This window comes from Aspergillus japonicus, assembly GCF_003184785.1.
Source record: "Aspergillus japonicus CBS 114.51 unplaced genomic scaffold BO86scaffold_61, whole genome shotgun sequence".
Lineage (NCBI taxonomy): Eukaryota > Fungi > Ascomycota > Eurotiomycetes > Eurotiales > Aspergillaceae > Aspergillus > Aspergillus japonicus.
The window spans coordinates 76,479-97,198 of record NW_020291698.1 but is presented as its reverse complement, the minus strand read 5'-3'; the positions used below and the strand labels follow the sequence as shown (position 1 = coordinate 97,198).

General features: G+C 51.4%; 5 protein-coding genes across 5 annotated transcripts; 4 read left to right on the top strand and 1 right to left on the bottom strand.

Annotated features, from left to right (window-relative positions):
• Window positions 1-5,857: 5,857 nt before the first annotated feature.
• Window positions 5,858-8,056, top strand: BO86DRAFT_382355 (Zn(II)2Cys6 transcription factor; the record flags this gene model as incomplete). Its single annotated transcript, XM_025670808.1, has 3 exons — window positions 5,858-6,609; window positions 6,672-6,760; window positions 6,840-8,056. The coding sequence occupies 3 exons, from the start codon at window positions 5,858-5,860 to the stop codon at window positions 8,054-8,056; spliced, it is 2,058 nt and encodes a 685-aa protein (XP_025524078.1).
• A 201-nt stretch (window positions 8,057-8,257) lies between these two features.
• BO86DRAFT_195219 (uncharacterized protein) lies at window positions 8,258-8,765 on the top strand. Its single transcript, XM_025666705.1, has one exon. It carries the CDS (start codon window positions 8,460-8,462, stop codon window positions 8,715-8,717), a length of 258 nt encoding a protein of 85 aa, XP_025524077.1. The 5' UTR covers window positions 8,258-8,459; the 3' UTR covers window positions 8,718-8,765.
• Window positions 8,766-9,013: 248 nt separating this feature from the next.
• BO86DRAFT_450493 (amino acid permease) lies at window positions 9,014-11,235 on the bottom strand (the record flags this gene model as incomplete). The annotated part of the gene is made up of 8 exons (XM_025676800.1): window positions 9,014-9,229; window positions 9,340-9,411; window positions 9,501-9,830; window positions 9,955-10,269; window positions 10,319-10,496; window positions 10,543-10,658; window positions 10,729-11,129; window positions 11,179-11,235. 8 exons carry the CDS (start codon window positions 11,233-11,235, stop codon window positions 9,133-9,135), a joined length of 1,566 nt encoding a protein of 521 aa, XP_025524076.1. The 3' UTR covers window positions 9,014-9,132.
• Window positions 11,236-11,951: 716 nt separating this feature from the next.
• On the top strand, window positions 11,952-15,670 carry BO86DRAFT_391998 (Sec23/Sec24 family protein). The gene is made up of 6 exons (XM_025672718.1): window positions 11,952-13,461; window positions 13,516-13,613; window positions 13,667-14,007; window positions 14,058-14,495; window positions 14,549-14,740; window positions 14,803-15,670. Exons 1-6 carry the CDS (start codon window positions 12,133-12,135, stop codon window positions 15,435-15,437), a joined length of 3,033 nt encoding a protein of 1,010 aa, XP_025524075.1. The 5' UTR covers window positions 11,952-12,132; the 3' UTR covers window positions 15,438-15,670.
• Window positions 15,671-17,461: 1,791 nt separating this feature from the next.
• BO86DRAFT_286225 (putative extracellular thaumatin domain protein) lies at window positions 17,462-17,965 on the top strand (the record flags this gene model as incomplete). The annotated part of the gene is made up of 1 exon (XM_025667358.1): window positions 17,462-17,965. A coding segment is annotated over one exon (504 nt), but the record flags the coding sequence as incomplete, so codon positions are not given.
• Window positions 17,966-20,720: the final 2,755 nt, after the last annotated feature.

Sequence of the window (20,720 nt, the reverse complement as noted above, 5' to 3'; positions counted from 1 at the left end):
CGAAGTCTTTTTCTTTTTCTTTTTCTTTTTCTTTTTTTTTCTTTGCAAAGCTAGACTTGAACCCACCACCCCTCCCTCCCAAAAACCCAAAGAAGGAATAGAAGAATAACCCCAAGGCAAGAGAAAAAAAATAAAATAAACGGTTGACTAAGCAGGGTTAAGTAAGGAAGGTTGAGTCGGGTCGTTTGTGGTGGAATGTACGTATACCCGATTCTCATGTATGGACCAAGTTAGTCTGCTCTACGGGATCGGTTCAATGGAGCATGGATCATAGGCATCGAGATTTCCTTGGATGCTCGACTCTAGAGGTCTGGAGCGGTTTGATGGGGGGGATTGAGGATCTCGTCTGTAGCCTTTCCTTCTCTTTGTGAGTATAAGGTGGGCGTGAGGATTTTATGTAATTGGTGTGACTGTGACAGGCGAGAAGTGGGTTCTTGATAAAGCGCTGAGAGGGGAGGGAGAGCGTCGGAGGGAGGGGCTAAGCTGAGATAGCGAAAGGTGATTCACCAGGTGTGGATAGGGGGTTATCGGGGTAAGAGGGGGGGGAGAGGTGAGGTGATTTGATCAGTCAAGTTCTGCGAGTAGTAGGGTGCGTCGCGGGTGTCGCTTTGCTTGAGGATTCATACTTAAGGAATGGTCAAATGGTGACACTATGCTACTGATTTGATGACTACGAAGTAGACTCTCGTTATGAGTGGACTAATGCTGGTCTGGTTATGGTTATGAGCGACCAGGCACGGGCCATGGCGACTTATAGTTAGGAGATCAACATCTCAAGTACGGAGACTGATTTTATGTAAGTTCACTACCACTGATTGTGTGACGGATTTACCCCACTTGGCTCACCTGTGGTGGTCTATCATGTTTCAGATACATATACTTTCAAGGTCACTGCGTAGTTAATGACGAGATGGTTCTGTCGAAGTACAGTGCAGTGAGCAAGTGTAGAACCTCAAGATCCCGTCATATCCGGGAATACCCGAATCTCAGCACCGTGCCATGTGACTTGGGTTGGATCTGACCCAAAGTCCAGGCCAGTCCAGCCCAGCCCAACCGTTCTTGGTGGTAAATGCAGAGAAAGAAAGAGTCAGTCGGAATCGAATCGAATCAGTGGAGGCAAGCAAACAAGAAGACAGAGGAAAGAGGCAGCGGAACCGGAGGAAGAAGCCGAATGCCTCCAAGCTACCTTAACTTTCTACCCAACCTGTAGTGAGTTGAGTTAGTCAAGCTAGCTGAGTTAGTTCACGTACTCTTTATACAGATGATTCCCTCCATCTCTCCACTTCTGGTTTCCCAATTAGTCGGCAGGCAGATTGATGGGGCGCCCCCCGGACGGAGTGCCTCATCCCGAGCCGTTTCGAATCAACCGTGGCCGACAGACAGGAAAAGATGGGAGGAGGCCCAAGCACTTGGAGACAAAGCCATCCAATTGCACACAATCCTATTCTGTTCATTCGCCTCTCCTTACCCCCCCTTCCTCTTCCCCCCCGCCATACTTACATGGAGTCATGGACTGTGTGCACGGTTGTTGACTAATGGTCATTCTGTCCATTGGCTGTCTTGGAAATGCTAACTCGAGTGGCTGTGTATGTCGCCTTGAACTCTTTGTTGGTCCTTTCGGTGCCTTTATGGGAAGAGGCGAGAAGGTAAAGACAAGGTAATGTAGGTACACGACCTAGCTGCGCCGTACTGTACATGACAGTGGTTAGCTGGAGCTCAGGCGCCGTGCTAATTACGGAGTAGCTTGGTAGCTGATCATCTCTCTGCTCTGATAAATCCAAATCATCGGTATAATCGAATTCGATCGGTCCCCTCGGTCGCATCTGATCATGTACCTACAGTAGTAGGATGGAGAGCAGGGAAGAGGGGGTAAGGTAAAGCCAGTCAATGAATGGAGTCGGACATGATCAATGCTGGCTTGATGCTTTGCAGTACCCGACTGTCCGTGCTGGGAGCACAGAGGAAGATCTGGCCCACTTTTCCCCAGATTGTCCGGGTATGTACTCGTAATGAGGGTTTCGAATGATTCTCGCTGCTGCTTGCTTTTCCGTCCATTCATTCACCTCCCCTTGCTGAGGACTCCGGACTCAATCCAGATGCGCCATGGGGGAGGGAGATTTCCCCCGATCCGATCCTCCGACGTCATCCTCCTTCGCCTCGTCGGGGTCCGTCAATCTAAAGTTCGTGGTCAGACTGATCAGAGACAAGTGGCCGGTGGGATCACTGCCCGAGCATCTGGCCCTCTCTCCGCACTTGCTGCGACACAAAGAAATACCAGTAGCGTGGGGTGGTGTGGCGTCCAGCTGAGCCTGAGCCGTGTCATCCCGGCATGCACGTAATACACTACATAAGACCCCGACTGGGGACACTACCGATTTCAAACAAGGAAACACACTTCCATGCTTCCCGTATCTGGCAGTCATGCTGCTGTTGCTGCTGCTGCGGTACTCATCCTAGATGGTGTGGGGAAACGCCTCATCGACCATACGGCAGGCTTCGACGTGTCCGGTTTTCTGGGGAGCATATACGGTAGACTCGATGTTGCCTGAGACAGATCCCACGACCAGATAGATCTCAACTGGATATTGAAGAAGATTATCGAAAGTCGGAGGGCCCCTGCTGCAGCAAGGAATTTGGGTTTCTGCTTGTGTAGCTAAGTGGGCTGCAGGCAAGATATCTATACGAGTCTCTTCATCAGAAGTGCCTGTATCATGCCCGGCCCTTCCCCCGCCTCATGATCAGTGATCTGAATGTGCGCAGGCAATGGAACCCACTTGTTGCGCATCCTTCTCCGACAGATCCTGATTTGTCTGGGGGGCCGTGAGAATGTGCCATCAGGAGACGATGGCCTCGGGGATAAAAAAGTCCCAGTATTGCTGTTTTGTAGTGGAAAGCGATGGGAGAGACGGGGTGCGTCTGTGTGTCCTAGGAGAGAGACTGGTGAAGGGCCTGTACCACGTTGATCTTCGGTGCATTTCTCTTTTAGTCCAAGCCATGAGAGGGTCTAGGAGCCGACCGAGAGCCTCAACGGGGTCAGACCATTTGTCTCCTGTCAGTGCTAAATGGAGAGACTAAGCTTAGGTGTACGGATGCATTCCGTCGATCAGCTTCTAGCACAGTTTTGTGCTTGGTGCTCAAGATTCAGAGGGAGAGTGCAAAAGAAGAAAAAAGGAAATAAAGGAAGCAGAATTTTGGCTGCCGAGAAAAGAAAGGCGAGGCAGTCAAACCCCTGACGACGCATCATCATCGCGAGGAATTGCATTTCGGACCGGGGGGGGGGGGGGGGGGGGGGGGGGAGGGAGGGTCCTCTGCAAAATCGACCATCCACATCCACATACCACACGTACATACACACGCACACACGCACACCAGTCATACTCGCACGCACGCACGCACGCAACACACAAACCCCGGCCGGTCATCAGCCGGAGAGTAAGGTTCCCTGCCCAAATAGGAGGAAGCAACGAGGATCATCCGCGGTGGTGGTCAACAGAACTTCATGCATGGGGAGTCTGATTGGCGCACATTGCTTTTTCCATTCATTTTGGGAGCATCCACCGATTTCCGATGTGTATGCAAGTATAGATAGTGGGACGGACAGAAGGTACAGGTACAGGTACAGGTACACACACACACACACACACACACACACACAGGTACCAGACAGGTCCAGAGACCGAGTACAGTAATCAATAGTGAGGATAAAATGGATGATAGTGGGGGTGTGAAGGTGAGAGTGATGAGGAACAGAGAGGAAGGGACAGAGAAGGAGAATTGGAAGTCCATCGGAGTAAGTTACGTGCTGTGCTGTAAGGTAGTGTACTGTATTGACTGTACGGAATACTTACTTACTGTAGTGAAGATTCTCTGTCGCTTTTCTCCGTTGCGCCTTGACCCAATAAGGGTCTGTCTGTACAACAACCGGCTTGGCAGCCCAACTCTTCCTCCAGCAGGCTCTCTTTCAAGGTTCCCAGGGCTGATTCTTCGTTTTGCTCTTTTCTCTCCCCGCATCATTCGGGTGTTTCTCTTTCTGGGATTGGAGCATTACTGCCAGGTGCAGTGATAACTATACACTACCCCTCGAGATAAGTAGTTCAATATGACGGATGCAAATACGCCTTCAGACACATCGCAAGGCAATAAACAATGTACCTCGTTCATCCCAATTTCCAGTGAGCTCGGGGCTTTTGTGATGAATTCGATTCTACCAAAACCGGAATTATCAATCAGAAAGTTTGCCCACTTGGGATCCATCTGAATCTCGGTTCATGCGTGCGGACATCGAATGCTCAAGTCTGACTGGTTGAGCGAGTCAGTGACTCGCTTGGTCAGCTCCATGCTGTCCAGCCGTCAGTTATGAGTAGGATGAGACCGTTTGTTATTGCTTGAGTGTCTGTGTCTGTGTCTGTGTCTGTGTCTGTGTCTGTGTCTGTGTCTGTGTCTGTGTCTGTGTCTGTGTCTGTGTCTGTGTCTGTTGGAAGTAATCCTCAATCCTCAGAATGCCGCAGTGATTAGCTTACTAGGTAAGTTTAAGTAAAGTACTACTGACTCAGTAAACTATCATGGCCCTCGACTTGCCCATTTGGGGTTGGCTTCTGTTGAACCTGGTCAGGGTCGGAGTCTGTTATTCTACCTTGTTCTCTATTCTTACAATACGGTTTGTGTTGACTCTTCCATTATTCCCTCATCTCATTCGAATTGATGGCGTCTGTTCTCAGCGCGGTGTATCCTTGATAAGCTCGGGGTTGTTGTCGCTTTCTCTTGGATCGACGAGATCCCCAGCCTCGTTGGTTGTGGTTCTATAGGCAGACTCGCCGACTTTTCCACTCTCTTGACACTTGACACTGACACTTTCCCCTCCGTCTTCCCCCCTTCTTCTCACTCTAAGCTTGGGGGAGCCAGTCTCATTGACCATTGACTTACTATCACTTCTCTCTGACCAAGGACTGTCCGCCACTAAGTTACTACTACTCCAACTTCCAACTACACTACACTACACTACACTACACTACACTACACTACACTACACTGCTCTAACTTCTTTCCTCTACATTACACCCACTACGCCCGCTACGCCCACTACGCACACACCACACACACACACCACACATACACACACACACACACACACACACACACACACACACACACACACACACACACACACACACACACACACATCTCCATCCACCAACTTAACTTGTTCAAGTCTGTGACGCACTAACTTCAAACCAGCTGCTTGTACTTTCTTCCCATTCCTTGCCTCCCCACCCAGAGTGTTGATTCCATCTTCCGCGCAACCAGTCAATCTCAGCCAAGTCTTGTTGTTCCTCCCCACTTTCCTTCCATCCATTGTCTGTGTCTGTTCGATCTTCCCCTCCTCTTTTAATTCATCTATCCATTATTATTTTATTATTATTTTTCTTATTATTCTCAATTCTTATTAGCACTGTTATTCTACCACCACTACTATTACTACTACTACTACCACAATCACCACCACCACCACCACCACCACCACTGCTACTACTATTACTACTAATAATACCAACTACACCTACTAATCAGCTTAATCACCACCACCTTCCACCCTCCACCCTCCCACACACTCTTCCAACCTACCCTGCTGCGCTTTTCTTAAAGACCCCTCCTCGCTCGTCACAGATCAACCCCGGCCTGCCGCCCTCCTCCTCTTCTTCTGTTCGCTCGTTCTCCTTGCGTCTTACATCGCTGGCTGGCTTACTCTACACTCTATACTCAATACACTTCTTCAGTTCGATCTATATATACAATCCAGCACTTGCGTACCGTCCCTACACAACACCTCCCGCTTAGAGAGGTGGCGGCGTCTGGTGCAATGTTGTCCTTGCAGAAAGCATCCCTTTTCGCCCACCCTTCCTCCTCTCCGTCTAATGCTGCTTCATCCTCCTCATGCTCCTCGTCCTCTTCTTCCTCCGACAGCAATAATCTTTCTCATGCTTTCTCGTCAGCACATCCGACCGCTGTTCGTCGCGACTCCGCCCGCTCGGTGGTTTTTCCCGACATCCCCGCCTTTGTCGACTGCCCTTTAGTCGACGACTCCTCACTTTCTCATCGCACCAGTATCAGCACTACTGACGATCTCTCCAATGACTCGCCAATTTCCTGGGATGGAGAGGGCCCTTCCGACACTTCACCCACCGCGCCCACCGCCGAACTGGACTTTAAACTCCACGATGGGTCACAACACCACCACCACCACCATCACCCGTTTGCTGCGACCGCAATCCCCTCCACGAAGACCTTCCGACTCAACATTTTCGCCCCCCATTATGCCGACCCAACCATGACCGACGTAACACCCAAAATCGAGGAGTTGGACGACGTGGACGACCTGCAAAGTATTAAACCTGTGGGGGTGGAGACGACGACAAATGCGATAGCCAATGCGAGCTCTAGTCATTCGGATTCCACGGCTGTTCCCGTGAACGTCCCACGGAAACGTGGACGACCGCGCAAACATCCGCTGCCAGCGCCCGGGGGCCAGGTCAAGATCACCAAAGGGAGATCCAAAACCGGATGTATCACTTGTCGTCGTCGAAAGAAAAAGTGTGATGAGACCAAGCCAGCGTAAGTCTTCGCTCATATCGTGTGGAGCCGGTTGCAGTGTTGAATTCTGACTTCATCCGCAGTTGTCTTAATTGTCAGAAGAATGCCGTCGTATGCGAAGGCTATCCTCCGAAAGAGATCTGGAAGAGTGGCAAGCAAAAACTCGAGGATGGTAAGGATCATCGATCTCTTTTGTTCCGACCTTTAAGTTTCTACCCCTTGATTTATCGGGTCCATATACGACATCTCAGACTTCCATTCTGACTCCGTTCGCTTGACAGCGGCTCGCACCCATTCCATGGTCTCTCGCAGCCTCCCGTTGCTGATCGATGGTATTGAGACCGAGATCGATCGTCGATTTCTGGACCACTTCGTCTACGGGTTTAGTCGGGTTCTGACATTGATCAACGATGACTCCAATCCCTTTAAGGAGATCCTTCTGCCTATGGCCACCCAGCATCGAGGGTTAATGCACTCCCTCATGTGCTTGTCAGGCTCACATCTCTCCGCCCTTGATCCAGAACCAAAGCTGAAGGAGCGTAAATATTACCATTTTCATCGTGCCATCCGCGATCTCAAGGATAATATCAACGCCTCCTCCGGTGGTCCGGTGGAACCCGAGCTCTTGGTGGAGGATCCCATAATTGCCTCCACTATCGCCCTCAGCTTGAATACAATTTGTGAAGGCGAAACAAACGGCGAGTACCGTCCACATATGGACGCCGCACGGTACCTCTTGACCACACAGCAGCCCCGGAACGAGAAATTCCGTCAGTTTATTGTTGAATTCTTCCAGTATCACGATGTGTCCAACTCAATCACCTCCCTGGATCGCCGCCCGGCTCACTTGCAGGGTGACTTACGCCTTCCCGACTTTGTACCCCATGCCCAAGCGGGAATGTTCTTGGGTGTCTTTGATGGATTGTTCAACTACATATCTGAAGTAACTCGATTACGAGATCGCATCCGTCAGCGGTTCGACGAGGGTTATGAGCCTGCAGTGGATTATCAGATTTTGGGCGACGCTGTCTCAATAGACTCGGCTATCCGAACCTGGGAGACGTCGTATGCCGCCAACACGCCAAATTACTACCTCGCACAGCTCTACCGGCAATCGACCTGGGTTTATCTCTACCGCACCATCCGGCCATCCCGACCGAGCGAAAAAATTGCTCAGGTGGTAGATGATGGTCTGGCATATTTGGATCAAATCCCCCAAGATGCAGGAGCATTATGCATTGTGCTGATGCCCCTGTTTTTGCTGGGTTGCTCGGCATTCTTGCCACGCCAACGCGAGCGAATCAAAAAGGGGTTCGAATCCCTTAAAGCTTACTCCAACCTCCGTAACATTGAGCCCGCCTTCAAGGTCGTGGAGCGGGTCTGGGAAGTCATGGATAACAACTCGGAAGAGAGCTGGGATTGGGAGAAGATCATCAAAGACATGAAGATGGATTTCCTGATCACTTAAGCAAGATTTCGTCGGACCTCCTTGCATTCGTTGGCTGACCAGGTCGAGCACATCAGTTGCTTGCAGATCAGCAACGCATGTGTGTACTTCTTCCCTTGTACCCTGATTGTTTCATTCTTTTTCACATATTACGATTTCGGCTGGCGAACAGCACAGCTGGTTAGTTGAGACGGACATGCCCTTAAAATGAACAGTTGCAAGGGCAGGCACAGGATCTGGATCGGCGTCGGGCCAATGGGGACATATTTAATCTCACATATACCTTCTACCTCATTGAGATCTTATCTGGTTCATTTGTGCGAGCAGTGAGACCACGGGTAGATGTACTTTTACCTTCTTGATGGAGTTCCGGGGCATTTTCATTTTCCCACAACTGAATGCTGATGAATTGTGATGATGAGCCATGTATAAGGGGACCTGTGAATTGTATAGTTATGGTCTCATTTTCTTTTATGATCATCTTTTCCCTTTTCCACTTTTTCTTTTTCTTTTTCTTTTTTTTTTTCTTTTTTTCCCTATCCGATTAGCATATCCATATGCATACAATAAAGCATGCGTAGCGTGCCATTGCATCGGTGGCATACCCAAGCCCAACTCGGCAATCGCGAAGCTAGGAATACTGTACTGTACTGTACCTGCGTCCGTGCTTTCTCCTCGATGAGCTTCTTCTAACCCGCCCCATCTCCTTCGCATGTCTCTCTGCCTTATGTCTACGGTTTTACCGGGTTACATACCCATATCACCCTTCGGTGTTTGTTTTCTGACTGAATAGGGTTCAGGTACCGAATTTATCCATGGATCAGCTTTCAACGATCAGGGATTCCTAAATACTTGATATGTAGCCGGAAAGATTGTCCACTTTTATGCGCATCAATGTCACTTCTCTTGCCGATATTCCAATTCCATATGCGAGACCTCTCTCACTCATCATATCCAAGTGTCTTTGCCTTGTTATTCCTCGAGTTGTGTGTCGAGGCAGGATGGAAGGATCATTTCTCTCTCTCTCTCTCTCTCTCTGACACTAAACTTTTCTGTAGGTGTTGCTTCCTCCAGAAAGTGAAAGACTGTAAGCTAAACTAGATGGCACTCGAACCCGTCTCCCGAAACGTCCCATAATCCTCCTCCGTGGCAACGGGCTCGAACTGTTCGTTGATCCGAGGTCCGGTGTATCGTCTAAATCGTACCGATTTGTTAACCATGACATGGCTGACTCGCATGAAGCCAGTCGAGATGGCTCTCGGAATACTTGAAGGGCAAGAAGAAGGAAAACGGAAAGCACGTACCCCCTTGCGGCAGCCCACCACCACACCAGTGCAAATGCAGCGATGAATGCTCCGACGAAGATCCCGTAGTTCCTGTTTTACGCGTGGAAGGTATGAGCTTTGGCTGTCTTTGGCTGACGTTTATGGGGCTTGATTGATGAAGGGGGGTTGGTGGTGCGTACATGTTCTCGAGCGTCACTGGCACGTGCGGCGGGAAGAAGAGCACTGTGCTGATGAACGTCACCCAGATGATCGAGACCCAGTTGATGTAGGGGCCCCAGCTGCCGAGCGTGAAAGGCCCCTGGGCGAATTGGACCCGGTGGCGGTAGATCTGGTGGGCGAGGATCACGGAGACATAGGAGAGGTCGAGGGCCGGGGCCGTGATGCTGAAAATCGCGGTGGCGGTTTGCGTGGACCCGATGGCGATGCAGGTCAGGCTGATGCTGAAGAGGACGACGAACCAGACGGCATTGAGGGGGGTCTGGGTTCGGGGATTGATGCGGGAGAGGGCCCTTCGGGTGGAGATTGGATTAGGTTAGTTTGGGGTTGTTGGGTGTGAGAGAAGGTAGATCGATCGTGGGGGAATAGGGCTGGGAGTAAAGAATAGAGTTCGTGGGGGAGATGGGGGTAACGCACGAGGAGAATGGCAGGGCTTCGTCACGGGCAAATGCATAGGCCATTCGCGTATCGGCCAACATGGCGGAGCAGCCGGTGAAGAGTTGCACAAGAATTGCAAACCCCCACATGATGGAGCCTCCGACAGGGCCTCCGGCATTCAAGAAGATCTGCGCGGCGGGAAGGCCGGTGGGCGTGTTGAGGATGCCTTCGTAGTCCGTGAGGCAGAAGCAGAGGCATATCGTCAGTAGCCAACCGAGAGCGCCAGAGACGAGCACGGCGGTCTGGATGGCGACCGGCCCGAGGGCGGCCGCATCATGGGTCTCCTCAGACATGCTAGGTAAAGTTAGAGGATCTATACGTCCAAAAGTCACGGTGGACTCACTGAGTCGTGCCATCATAGTCGGTTAGTACCCAAGCCACGGAGATGAAGCCCAGCAGGAAGGAGAACATTTTAGAGCCCCATCCGGACCCATCGGTGAAGTGGGTAAACACCCAGACGGCGGGCTGTTTGTTGGGCGTGTACCAGAGTAGCGTGAAGCAGATGCAGACAGTGGCGGTAACTATATTGTTAGGTTTGTCTGCGAGCCAGATTCATTGAGGACGTACTATTGATTGGGGCAAACCAGGCGATTATGCGGTGCAATGATCTGGTGGTCATCGAGCAAACCACGCCTAGGATGCACAGGAGGACCACAGCCAGAAGAACGGTGTCGGATGCAGATCTAGAGCGCCTCAGTACCGGATATGGCATCAACGATGAAAAGCAAAAAGCAAAAAGGAATGAAAACCTACGGGGAGTAAGAGTATTTCCCATCGACCAATGCCGAGTTCATACTAGCACCAGCGAGCAGCATCTGACTGACGGTGTAGACCACACTAGCAACCCCTGCTGTTTGTCCCAGGAGGTTACACCAACCTTGAATCCAGGAGAAGATGGGCACATATTCTTCTGGCACGACATGCTTGGTGACGAAGTACATGCCCCCAGCTGTGGGGTATGCTGACACAAGCTCCGCTACCGAGCTGCCGATGCATAGTGCCATACAGGAGCCCACAAACCAGCACCAAACCGCTGTGGCCGGACCCCCTGCGGCCAAGGGAGCACCGAAGGTCGCTGGCACGGAACCGAGGATTCCCAAGATGGAGATAGCGTAGGAGATGGTCGACCACTTCGAGAATTCGCGTTGTAGTTCCTGGTTCAATTAGAGGATAGCCCTTGTGGTGGGTATTTCGAAAAGTCACCTGTCGATAACCAATGCGAGCCAGCAGTAGCTCGTCGTTGTCTTGAACGCCGGTCATGGTGTCACGCTCTTGTCATATACACTATAATCTTTAACTGGCCGTTTGTGGAGAAGGAATTGATCGGTCGTATTGGATACCTCCAGCCATTGATCGTTCCAAAATTGATGACCTGACGTTAGAATCCCAGTCATCATATTTTGGCTGAGTCGATACTCACTGAATCCCAGGCTGAGCGCGAAAAAGACGGTGAACGAGCCCCGCAAGGTCTAGGGTCAATAACGACAAGATACGGTGATGGAGAGGTCAATCGGAGAGGCTTCTGCTCATTTGACGCTGTGTGAGTATGCGGTAAAGGCAGTGCCGATAGAAGGTTCTAGTCAAACAGCAGAATGTTGAGGATCAAGAGATCAAGTGGCTGGAGGAATGGCGGTCGTCTGTCCTTCCATTGCATGCATCATGCAGCTTGTCGGGAAGGCTTGATAAGGACAGCAAGTGAGGGAAGAGCATAGCATTCCAACGGCTACACTTATCCCAGAGAGCTGAAGTGTATAGTAGGTAATTTCAAATCAGCCATATGATCATTACAATCATACTACTATGAATCTAAGAAGACTTGTGCTGCAACATCATTCGAAGGGTAGGATATAGATCGAGCCCCCTGGCCGAAAAGGGTAAGGCGGACAGCGCCCGGAACAAAGATGGGCCGGGCCAGTTGTTTGTATTAGGTGGTCAATTGCGATGCCCGCGGCGTCGGCCTTCGAGGTCTGTCTCCCTGTCCCTTTTTCGCTCCTCGCCTTCGATCTCACAGTGATTTTGTTGATCATCGTGGAGCAGTCGGTGGTGCCCCGCCTCTGGTAAAACAGCAAAAAGATCTTCCCCGCCCCGTGGAGGATCGATCCCACCTCGTCCTCACCCCGCCCCGGTTGTTCGTCTTCCCCCGCGTTATGAAGCACCATGGCCGACCCGAGCATGTATAACTCTTTCGGCCAAGGTGCAGTGCCTGGTGAGGCCTCGACCGATCCCAACCGTACAGCTCACCAGGTCCCTCCACAAGGCTATCCTGCCGCTGGCGTTCCACCCGGTCCTTCCCCTCCTCAGCCCGGTGCTATGTACGGAGCCCCTCAACAACAACAATGGTCCGGATACGGGGCCCCTCCACCCGCCCAGCAGCCTTCGCAACCGCCCCACGGTCAATTCGCCTATCAAACCGATCCGGTGGCTGCCGGGGGTGTGTCTCCAGATCCCGCGATGGCTGGTTTAGCATCTCAGATGAGTGGGTTGGGCATAATTGCAAGTGATGGCGGGGCTCGGACATCGAAGAAGAAGCATCGTCACGCACACCACGAGATCGCAGGAGCTTCGACCTCAGCTTCGCAGTCACTCGGCGCAGTCCCCCAAGCCGGTATACCGCCAACGTCGCAATTCCTGAACACCGGATTGAATCAGGCCGCACGTCCTATTTCCCCTGCGGCCGGGATTCCTGCCCCAGTGAATCCGGCGCTCGGAGGAGCCGATGTAGGCTCCGTTCCCACGCAGGGCAAGATTGATCCAGAGCAGATCCCAAGTATCCCTCGGTCTCGCGACCTCCCGGCTCAGTACTACTTCAACCATGTGTACCCGACGATGGAGCGACACCTTCCTCCACCGGCAGCGGTTCCTTTCGTGGCGCACGACCAGGGCAACTCCTCCCCGAAGTATGCCCGACTTACATTGAATAATATTCCTTCGACATCTGATTTCCTCTCTTCTACCGCGCTTCCCTTGGGCATGATCCTGCAACCTCTAGCCCGTCTCGACCCCGGCGAGCAACCGATCCCCGTGTTAGACTTTGGCGACGCCGGACCGCCGCGATGCCGCCGGTGCAGAACATATATCAATCCGTTCATGTCATTCAGGTCTGGAGGCAACAAATTCGTCTGTAATATGTGCACATTCCCCAACGACGTAACGGCGGACTATTTCGCGCCTATCGATCCCTCCGGGTCCCGTGTCGATCGCATGCAGCGTCCGGAGTTGATGATGGGAACTGTCGAGTTCCTGGTTCCCAAAGACTACTGGAACAAGGAACCTGTCGGTCTCCGGTGGCTGTTCTTGATTGACGTCAGCCTGGAATCGGTCAATCGGGGTTTCTTGAAGGGCGTATGCAAGGGTATAATGGAAGCTTTGTACAACGAGGAGCCTTCGGAGAACCCGGACGACGAGTCTGCGGCGCGGAGAATCCCCGAGGGTGCTAAGGTTGGCATTGTCACTTACGACAAGGAAGTTCACTTCTACAATCTCAGTGTATGTGTGCGGCTCCCACGGCTGAAATCGAACAACATGCTCACGAACCCCTAGGCCCAGCTTGACCAAGCTCAAATGATGGTGATGACGGATCTCGAAGAGCCCTTTGTCCCCCTCAGCGAGGGTTTGTTCGTTGATCCCTATGAATCCAAGTATGCTCCTCGGTGGTCGCGACTCTGGTAAATATCACTGACATGAGACACAGGAACGTCATTACCTCTCTGTTACAACGAATCCCCACCATCTTCTCCCGTGTCAAAAACCCACAGCCCGCATTGCTTCCTGCATTGAATGCCGCTCTCTCTGCATTGCGACCTACTGGTGGTAAAATCGTCGGCACAATTGCCAGCCTACCGACATGGGGCCCTGGAGCTCTTTCGCTTCGGGATGATCCCAAGGTCCATGGAACCGACGGGGAAAGAAAGCTGTTTACGACGGAACACACGGGCTGGAGAGAGACTGCCGGTCACCTGGCAGAGGCTGGCATCGGTGTCGATATGTTCATTGCAGCGCCGAGCGGCACATATATGGATGTAGCGACAATCGGTAAGCTCTTATTGCCATCTTCCTCGCAATCTGCTGCTAATGTTTCAAAGGTCATGTTCCCGAAGTGACGGGTGGAGAAACGTTCTTCTACCCCAACTTCCATGCGCCCCGCGATATCCGCAAGCTGTCTCAAGAATTGGCCCATGCGGTCACGCGCGAAACGGGCTATCAGGCTCTGATGAAGGTCCGGTGCTCCAACGGCCTTCAGGTGTCTGGATACCATGGCAACTTCGTACAACACACGTTTGGTGCCGACCTCGAGATCGGAGCCATCGACGCGGACAAAGCGATTGGGGTAACCTTCAGCTACGATGGGAAGCTCAATCCCAAGTTGGACGCTCATTTCCAGGCAGCGCTGCTATACACCTCGGCCAATGGTCAGCGTCGAGTGCGATGTATCAACACTGTGGCGGCAGTCAACGAGGGCGGTCTGGAAACCATGAAATTTGTGGATCAAGATGCAGTAGTCAGCATGATTGCCAAAGAGGGTAGGATTTTCTGTTTCTCTCTTTGGGTGAAGCTTGTTACTGATTCAATCCAGCGGCCTCGAAAACGGTGGATAAACCCCTCAAAGATGTCCGGGCCAGCGTTACGGAGAAGAGTGTGGACATTTTCAGTGGCTATCGGAAGATCTTCTCCGGCTCGCATCCTCCGGGTCAGCTGGTACTGCCGGAGAATTTGAAGGAGTTCTCGATGTACATGTTGAGTCTCCTCAAGTCACGCGCCCTTAAAGGTAAACCCGCGTTTGCCGTGCTGGAAAAAAATAGAGAGAGACAAACACTAATTTTCAAGTAGGGGGCCAGGAAGCGTCTGATCGGCGGATTCACGACATGCGGATGCTCCGCTCCATCGGCTGCACGGAACTGTCTTTGTACCTGTATCCCCGCATCCTCGCCATCCACAACATGCAGCCGACGGATGGGTTCCCCAACGAACAGGGTCAACTACAGGTGCCCCCCTCGCTGCGGGCCAGCTTCTCGAAAATCGAGGAGGGCGGGGCGTACCTGGTGGACAATGGCCAGCAGTGTTTGCTGTGGCTGCATTCGCAGGTGTCACCCAATCTCCTGGAAGATCTTTTCGGTGAGGGCCAGAACTCGCTGCAAGGGCTGAGTCCCCAAACGTCGACCATTCCCGTGCTGGAAACCCACCTAAACGCGCAGGTGCGCAACCTGCTCCAGTACTTGTCGACGATCCGGGGCTCCAAGGCGGTGACCATCCAGCTGGCCCGCCAAGGGCTCGACGGCGCGGAATACGAGTTTGCGCGGATGCTGGTGGAAGACCGCAACAACGAGGCCCAGAGCTACGTCGACTGGCTGGTGCACGTCCACCGGCAAATCAACTTGGAGCTGGCGGGGCAACGCAAACGCGACGATGCGGTGGGAGAGGGGGGGATCACGAGTTTGGCGGGCTTACGAGCACCTTATTGGTGAAGACGTCCCGGGATGAAGACCCCGGGAGGGATGGTGATATCCAACCATTGAAACTATCCATGTCCGAATGAAGATGACAGATGAGGGGAAAGGACTTCCAAAGAGGGGTAAACGAGGATGAAGGAGGGAAGGCAGGGGAGGGGAGGGGGTGTAAGTGATGGCGAAATTTCATTTACACATACAGCAGTGATCATTCCAGTTATACCACGGTTAAGCGTTTGAACCACTTACACACCCATATACAGAGAAGCCAGTTGAGAAGGTTTCTACTTTTTTTGTTTAAATTTTTGACTTTTTTCTGGTTGTCTTATTGGAAAATCCCTCAGGAACAGGCAGGTAAAGCGTAGCAATGACGGATGATGTAGCGTCTTGTGATTGGATTGGATTCGAAACCCTGTCAGGCAAGGCAGACGACAGGGTGGGAGGTGAGAAGGGAAAGGAAACGAGCGAGCAAAGAGCGGGGAGTCTAGAACCCGGCCCGGGAAGAATGGAAGGATAAGTTAAAGTGCGAATTAACTTAGGGCGCCGCGGAGACTAATGGGTTTAGTGGACGCCGGGACGGTGAGAGAGCCATGAGAAAGTGAAGAATTTTTGCACTTGCATGCAAAAGAATAAAAGCCTAGGGTCCACTTTTGGAACTTGGCATCGGCAATGGGAACCTCATTCATTCGAAGGGAAGAACAAAAGACCCAAATTGTTTCCCTGTCAGCCGAATGGCAAAGACTTTCTTAGGGAGCCATGGTAAAGATCTCCTTCTTGAACCATTCTTTGAGCCCTGAAGGCAAAAGAAAGAAGAAAAGAAACCGAGTTTCTGGTTCGGGGCTGCAAATCGGAGTGCATCGGCCGTGGTTCAAGGTTACTGCCACGCGCTGCCTGGCGGGGGGCGACCCTTATTGCCACCGAACCAAGACCCGGCAAAGATTATTACCATTGCATGGTGGCTGGTTAAGCACACCACCACCCCTCCAGGAGGTCATGCTTTAGTGCCAAACCACGGCCATGGGATTCAACCCCACACGGGCAGAGGAAAAAGAATGCCGCAAAGAGAAAGTATGAAGATGCGTGTGAATGACGCCTATTTTTGGGATTCAATTGCATTCACTCCTCCGGACAGAGAGGAATTGTACTGTACAGTGTAGGTAGCAAGCAGCCGATGGATGACGAGTCACACTTCGTATTGAGGATTGATACTATTGAATATTGGTGAAGGACAAACACGGAGTATCTACTGATGTCTACCGTATGCATAGGATTCCGTGCTCGGCTCATACACCGCAATGGGCAGGTTTACAGGCTGCAGCACCTGTCAGCTTTTCATTCATTCTCAATGGCTACCGGAACTACCACAGTACTTACCACAGTACTTACTTACCTAACTTGTACTATGTACTCCGTACAGAATACTACCTTCTGTCTTGACTGTCGACGGTCTTCAAGCCCCACTGCATCTCGTGGCGTTCAGGAACTCTCTCGCTCTTCTTTTCCTCGACCCTCTCTCCACTTCCACCAACTCTCCAAGAAGCCCCGGGGACCCAATCCACGTCACATCCTTTTCTGGTTCGCTTTCTCTCTTTGCCTCTTTTTTTCTATTCGGGATTTATTCCTTTTTGGCCTATTTTCTTCTCTTTTTCCCCTCAAACAAAGTTTTACCCCTGCGCCATCGCGGGTCATGGTTCGGTTGGTACACCGTAACTGCCAGGCACTCAGCCCGATGACAAGGCCGATGCGTGGGAGACTTGCCCCCCCCCCCCCCCCTCGAAATTGTCTATATAATGGCCTTGATCGCACGTCTCTGATCGTCTCTTTCTTTTCTGCATCCATCGACACTCTCTTGTTCGTACGGTTTTGTTTTTCAGATCTTTTGATCTGCCACTCTCTTAGATCTGCAGCGCAGATTCGTCCTTCTTTACTACAACAGTCCACTCTCTTATCCTTCCTTAAGGATTCATATAAACCACATCATCCGTCGTCGTTCAGACATCATATCCCAATCAGCACGCTTGTCTCTCTCTTTCATCTGCAAGATGTTCTTCAAGACTGCTTTCGTTGCCTCCGTGGCTGGTCTCGCTGCGGCCCTCCCTCAACGTCGCCAGAATGGTGGTGGTGTCACCATTGTCAACAACATTGGATCCGACGTCTACGCGTGGTCTGTTTCTGATAGAGTCGGAAACATGGAGACCCTTTCTGCGGGCGGCGGATCCTACACCACCAGCTGGCAAACCAACGACAACGGCGGTGGCATTTCCATCAAGCTCTCCACCTCCGAGTCCCAGGCCGACGTCCTGCAGTTCGAGTACACCCAGTCCGGCGACACCATCTTCTGGGACATGTCCTCCATCAACCTGAGCTCGGACTCCGACTTCGTCAAGTACGGCTTCAGCGTCGTTCCCTCCTCGGGTGGCAGCAACTGCCCCACCGTGACCTGCGCTGCTGGCAACTCCAACTGCCAAGAGGCCTACCAGCAGCCCGATGACAACCACGCTACTCACGGCTGCCCCATTGACACCACTTTCACCCTGACCCTGGGTACCGGTTCTTCGTAAGGATGACAGCTGGTGTCATACCTCTTTGACCCTGAGGCCACTTGCTACTTCTAGGCCGAGGGGCTTTCCTTTGCATTGCTTCTTTCTTCTTTTTTTTTTTCACCTTCTTTGACTTGTTCTACATGCTCAACCATGTGGTCATCGTCCCCACTTTTGACTTCTTTCCCTGTCTGAAAACAGCGAGCGAGTTGAGTCGGCTAGCTCGACTTCAACAAACGCTCCTGGGCTTTGGGATAAGGTTCTTTTGTTCATTTGACTTTCCCTTGATTCCCACCCCCAGTTTGTTATGAGAGAACCAAAGGAAATCGGCCTGCTGTTGCCACGCTCATGTTTTTTATGATGTATGCAGTGATTTGACATCACACGATTGACGGATAGACCCCGATAGACTAAAAGAATGACTACTGCTTTCGTTAACCCACAGTCCATTTGTTGACTCTGACAGTAATTCGTTGACTCCGAACAGTAATCTATTGACTTTACACACAGTACTTCTAATCGCACTCAGTAAAAAGCCGAGGATACCTTGATCGACTGATTTTCCCCCAGTGACTGGTACCCTCTGACTTCCCCGGTATTTTCATTAACTCTGAAACCAGCGCAAGACCAATTGGCTCAATTGTTGATGTTAGGAAACAAGACAAACAAGTCCGCAAAACCAGAATCCCAAACCAACCAATACCACCTTAAAGCCTCCTCTCCTCTCCCTTTGTGTGATCCATTGACCCCTTGTCCTTGTCCTTGTCCTTATCCATATCCTTTGGTTTCTTTATGATGTGTGGCTAGAACACCAAACTGACACGTAACAACAGAGCATTAGGCCATTAGGCAAAAATTCACACCTCTCTCTTGCCTCAAAATGCCAAAGCCACATTGACAACCAAACCAATGAATTGGTTTGGGGCAACAAGTTTTGGACAAGTCACACGGCACGAATACAGGTCTGTGCCAATGGAAAAGATCAATACATCTAGCATCTCCGAGATGGAATGCAGGTACTATGCAGGTACTCGTCACACAGCAGCAGCCAGACTTCCAGCCTAACGACGTTGACAACATCGCCCCCGGCCGGAGTTAATTACGGTTGTGCGGTGTGTTGTTGTTGTAGTTGATATTGGGGGGTAGAACTATCGATACGAACATCACCAATCACTACGGAAGGGTTCCCTTCCCTTCCCTTCCCTTCCCTTCCCTTCTCGAACTAAACGAAAATTGACGGTACTCGGGGCAAGAGGAAGAAGACCCCGGGGGGGGGGGGGGGCTTTCATACCCCCCTTCCCCTCCTCTTTGCTTCTTCATGTCCCAGTCGAACACACTGGCAAGGAGTGCAAGGATTGGAGAGAACTCAATTACTCAGATGAGTTAATCAATTCAATCCCAACTATGACGCCATATCCCTCATCCATCATGGATGATTTCCATCCTCCAGAACCCGATGGGGCTAACCCGACGGACAGGAAAAAAGGAAGGAGGGGCACAAAGAAAACCAAAAAGGAAAAGAAAAAAAAAACTGGGCTGTGCAGCGCCTGGACCCTCGACCAGAAAAAAAGCCAAGTCCCGTCAAGAGAAGTCGAATTCGATCCAGAAGAAGTGGGGGGCTGGGCCTTAGTCTAGGCTGCCAATTCACCCGCCTCATTATTGTTCGAGTCTTAGCAACAGTGGACAAAAAGAGGAGCCTCGGTTCCACTTGGGCACGACCAGATTGTGGCTTTCTGGTTACTCTACTTTGTTGTTCTTGGTTGGTTTGGGGATATGATGCAGGGGATATAGTGATACTGTGATATTGGAGTTTCATGGGGTTGTTGCTTGCTTTGTTCGCGTGATGATCACGGTCCAGCGGTTCTGTGGTTGTGTCTGTTGCGTTGCTGGAGGAAGAGGAGAGAAAGAGGGAGACTGTCAGTAAATTCTACCAGTGCAGTGGATCTCACAGCCGCCCACACGATGGCCATGCAGTTCAAGCCGATGGCCATCCACAAATCGGGGCTTAACTCTATTGCAAGATCCATTGTCATTCGTGCCCCATTGTTGCGATGAGGATTAGTCAGGGTCTGGTGTATTGTCACTAGTCCGTGTCCGTGGCCCAAGGCTGTTGATTCTTGACGTAGCCACCGCCACTTGTTGTTGTGGTGACCAAGTCTGTGACTTGATGTCTCAATTCTTCTAATCTTAATCAAGCTGATGACTTTATCAAGTCGAGGACTGAGTCAAGTTTCTTGGAAAAACCAGGCAGATTCAAGAAAACCAGCATAAATGTACAGTGTACAGTGTACAGTGTGGACTGTCCAAACCCCTCCAACCCCTCCTTCTCCCCGAACCCGGCAATTCACCTGAACATCGCAATCCCGCCAACTTCCGAGAAACGAATCACAGACTCCACTGTGTGAGCCCTGACACTGTCAGGCTGGCACCATTTCCAAGGTTCGGGATATGGCTAAATTCTGGGGGGTCCTCGCCGAAGAGCACGAACCACACGAGTTCTTGGGTGCAGTGCGGTGTGGCAACTCTTTCTTGGGCTGATTCTGCTTATGTAGCATCATGGCGACTGGCCACCACCACCACCACCACCACCGCCCATCGGAAGTCGCAGTGGAGCAAATGACCCGATTGCCCTGCCAATTGCTGGAATTCGTGGAAAAAGATTGAGGCGTGATCATCCCCCAAATAGTACTCCTACACAGTACACACTGCGGCCTACTATGGTTACAGTCTCTCACATGAGCCCCTCAGTAACTTATGTCCG

What these genes read in the sequence shown, in the direction of transcription:
- BO86DRAFT_195219 (XM_025666705.1), top strand. Translation starts at nt 8,460, where the DNA reads ATGTATAAGGGGACCTGTGAATTGTATAGTTATGGTCTCATTTTCTTT.
- BO86DRAFT_391998 (XM_025672718.1), top strand. Translation starts at nt 12,133, where the DNA reads ATGGCCGACCCGAGCATGTATAACTCTTTCGGCCAAGGTGCAGTGCCT. An exon ending in CAGCATGATTGCCAAAGAGG is followed by an intron (nt 14,496 to 14,548) that starts GTAGGATTTTCT and finishes GATTCAATCCAG; the next exon opens with CGGCCTCGAAAACGGTGGAT. An exon ending in CAAGTCACGCGCCCTTAAAG is followed by an intron (nt 14,741 to 14,802) that starts GTAAACCCGCGT and finishes ATTTTCAAGTAG; the next exon opens with GGGGCCAGGAAGCGTCTGAT.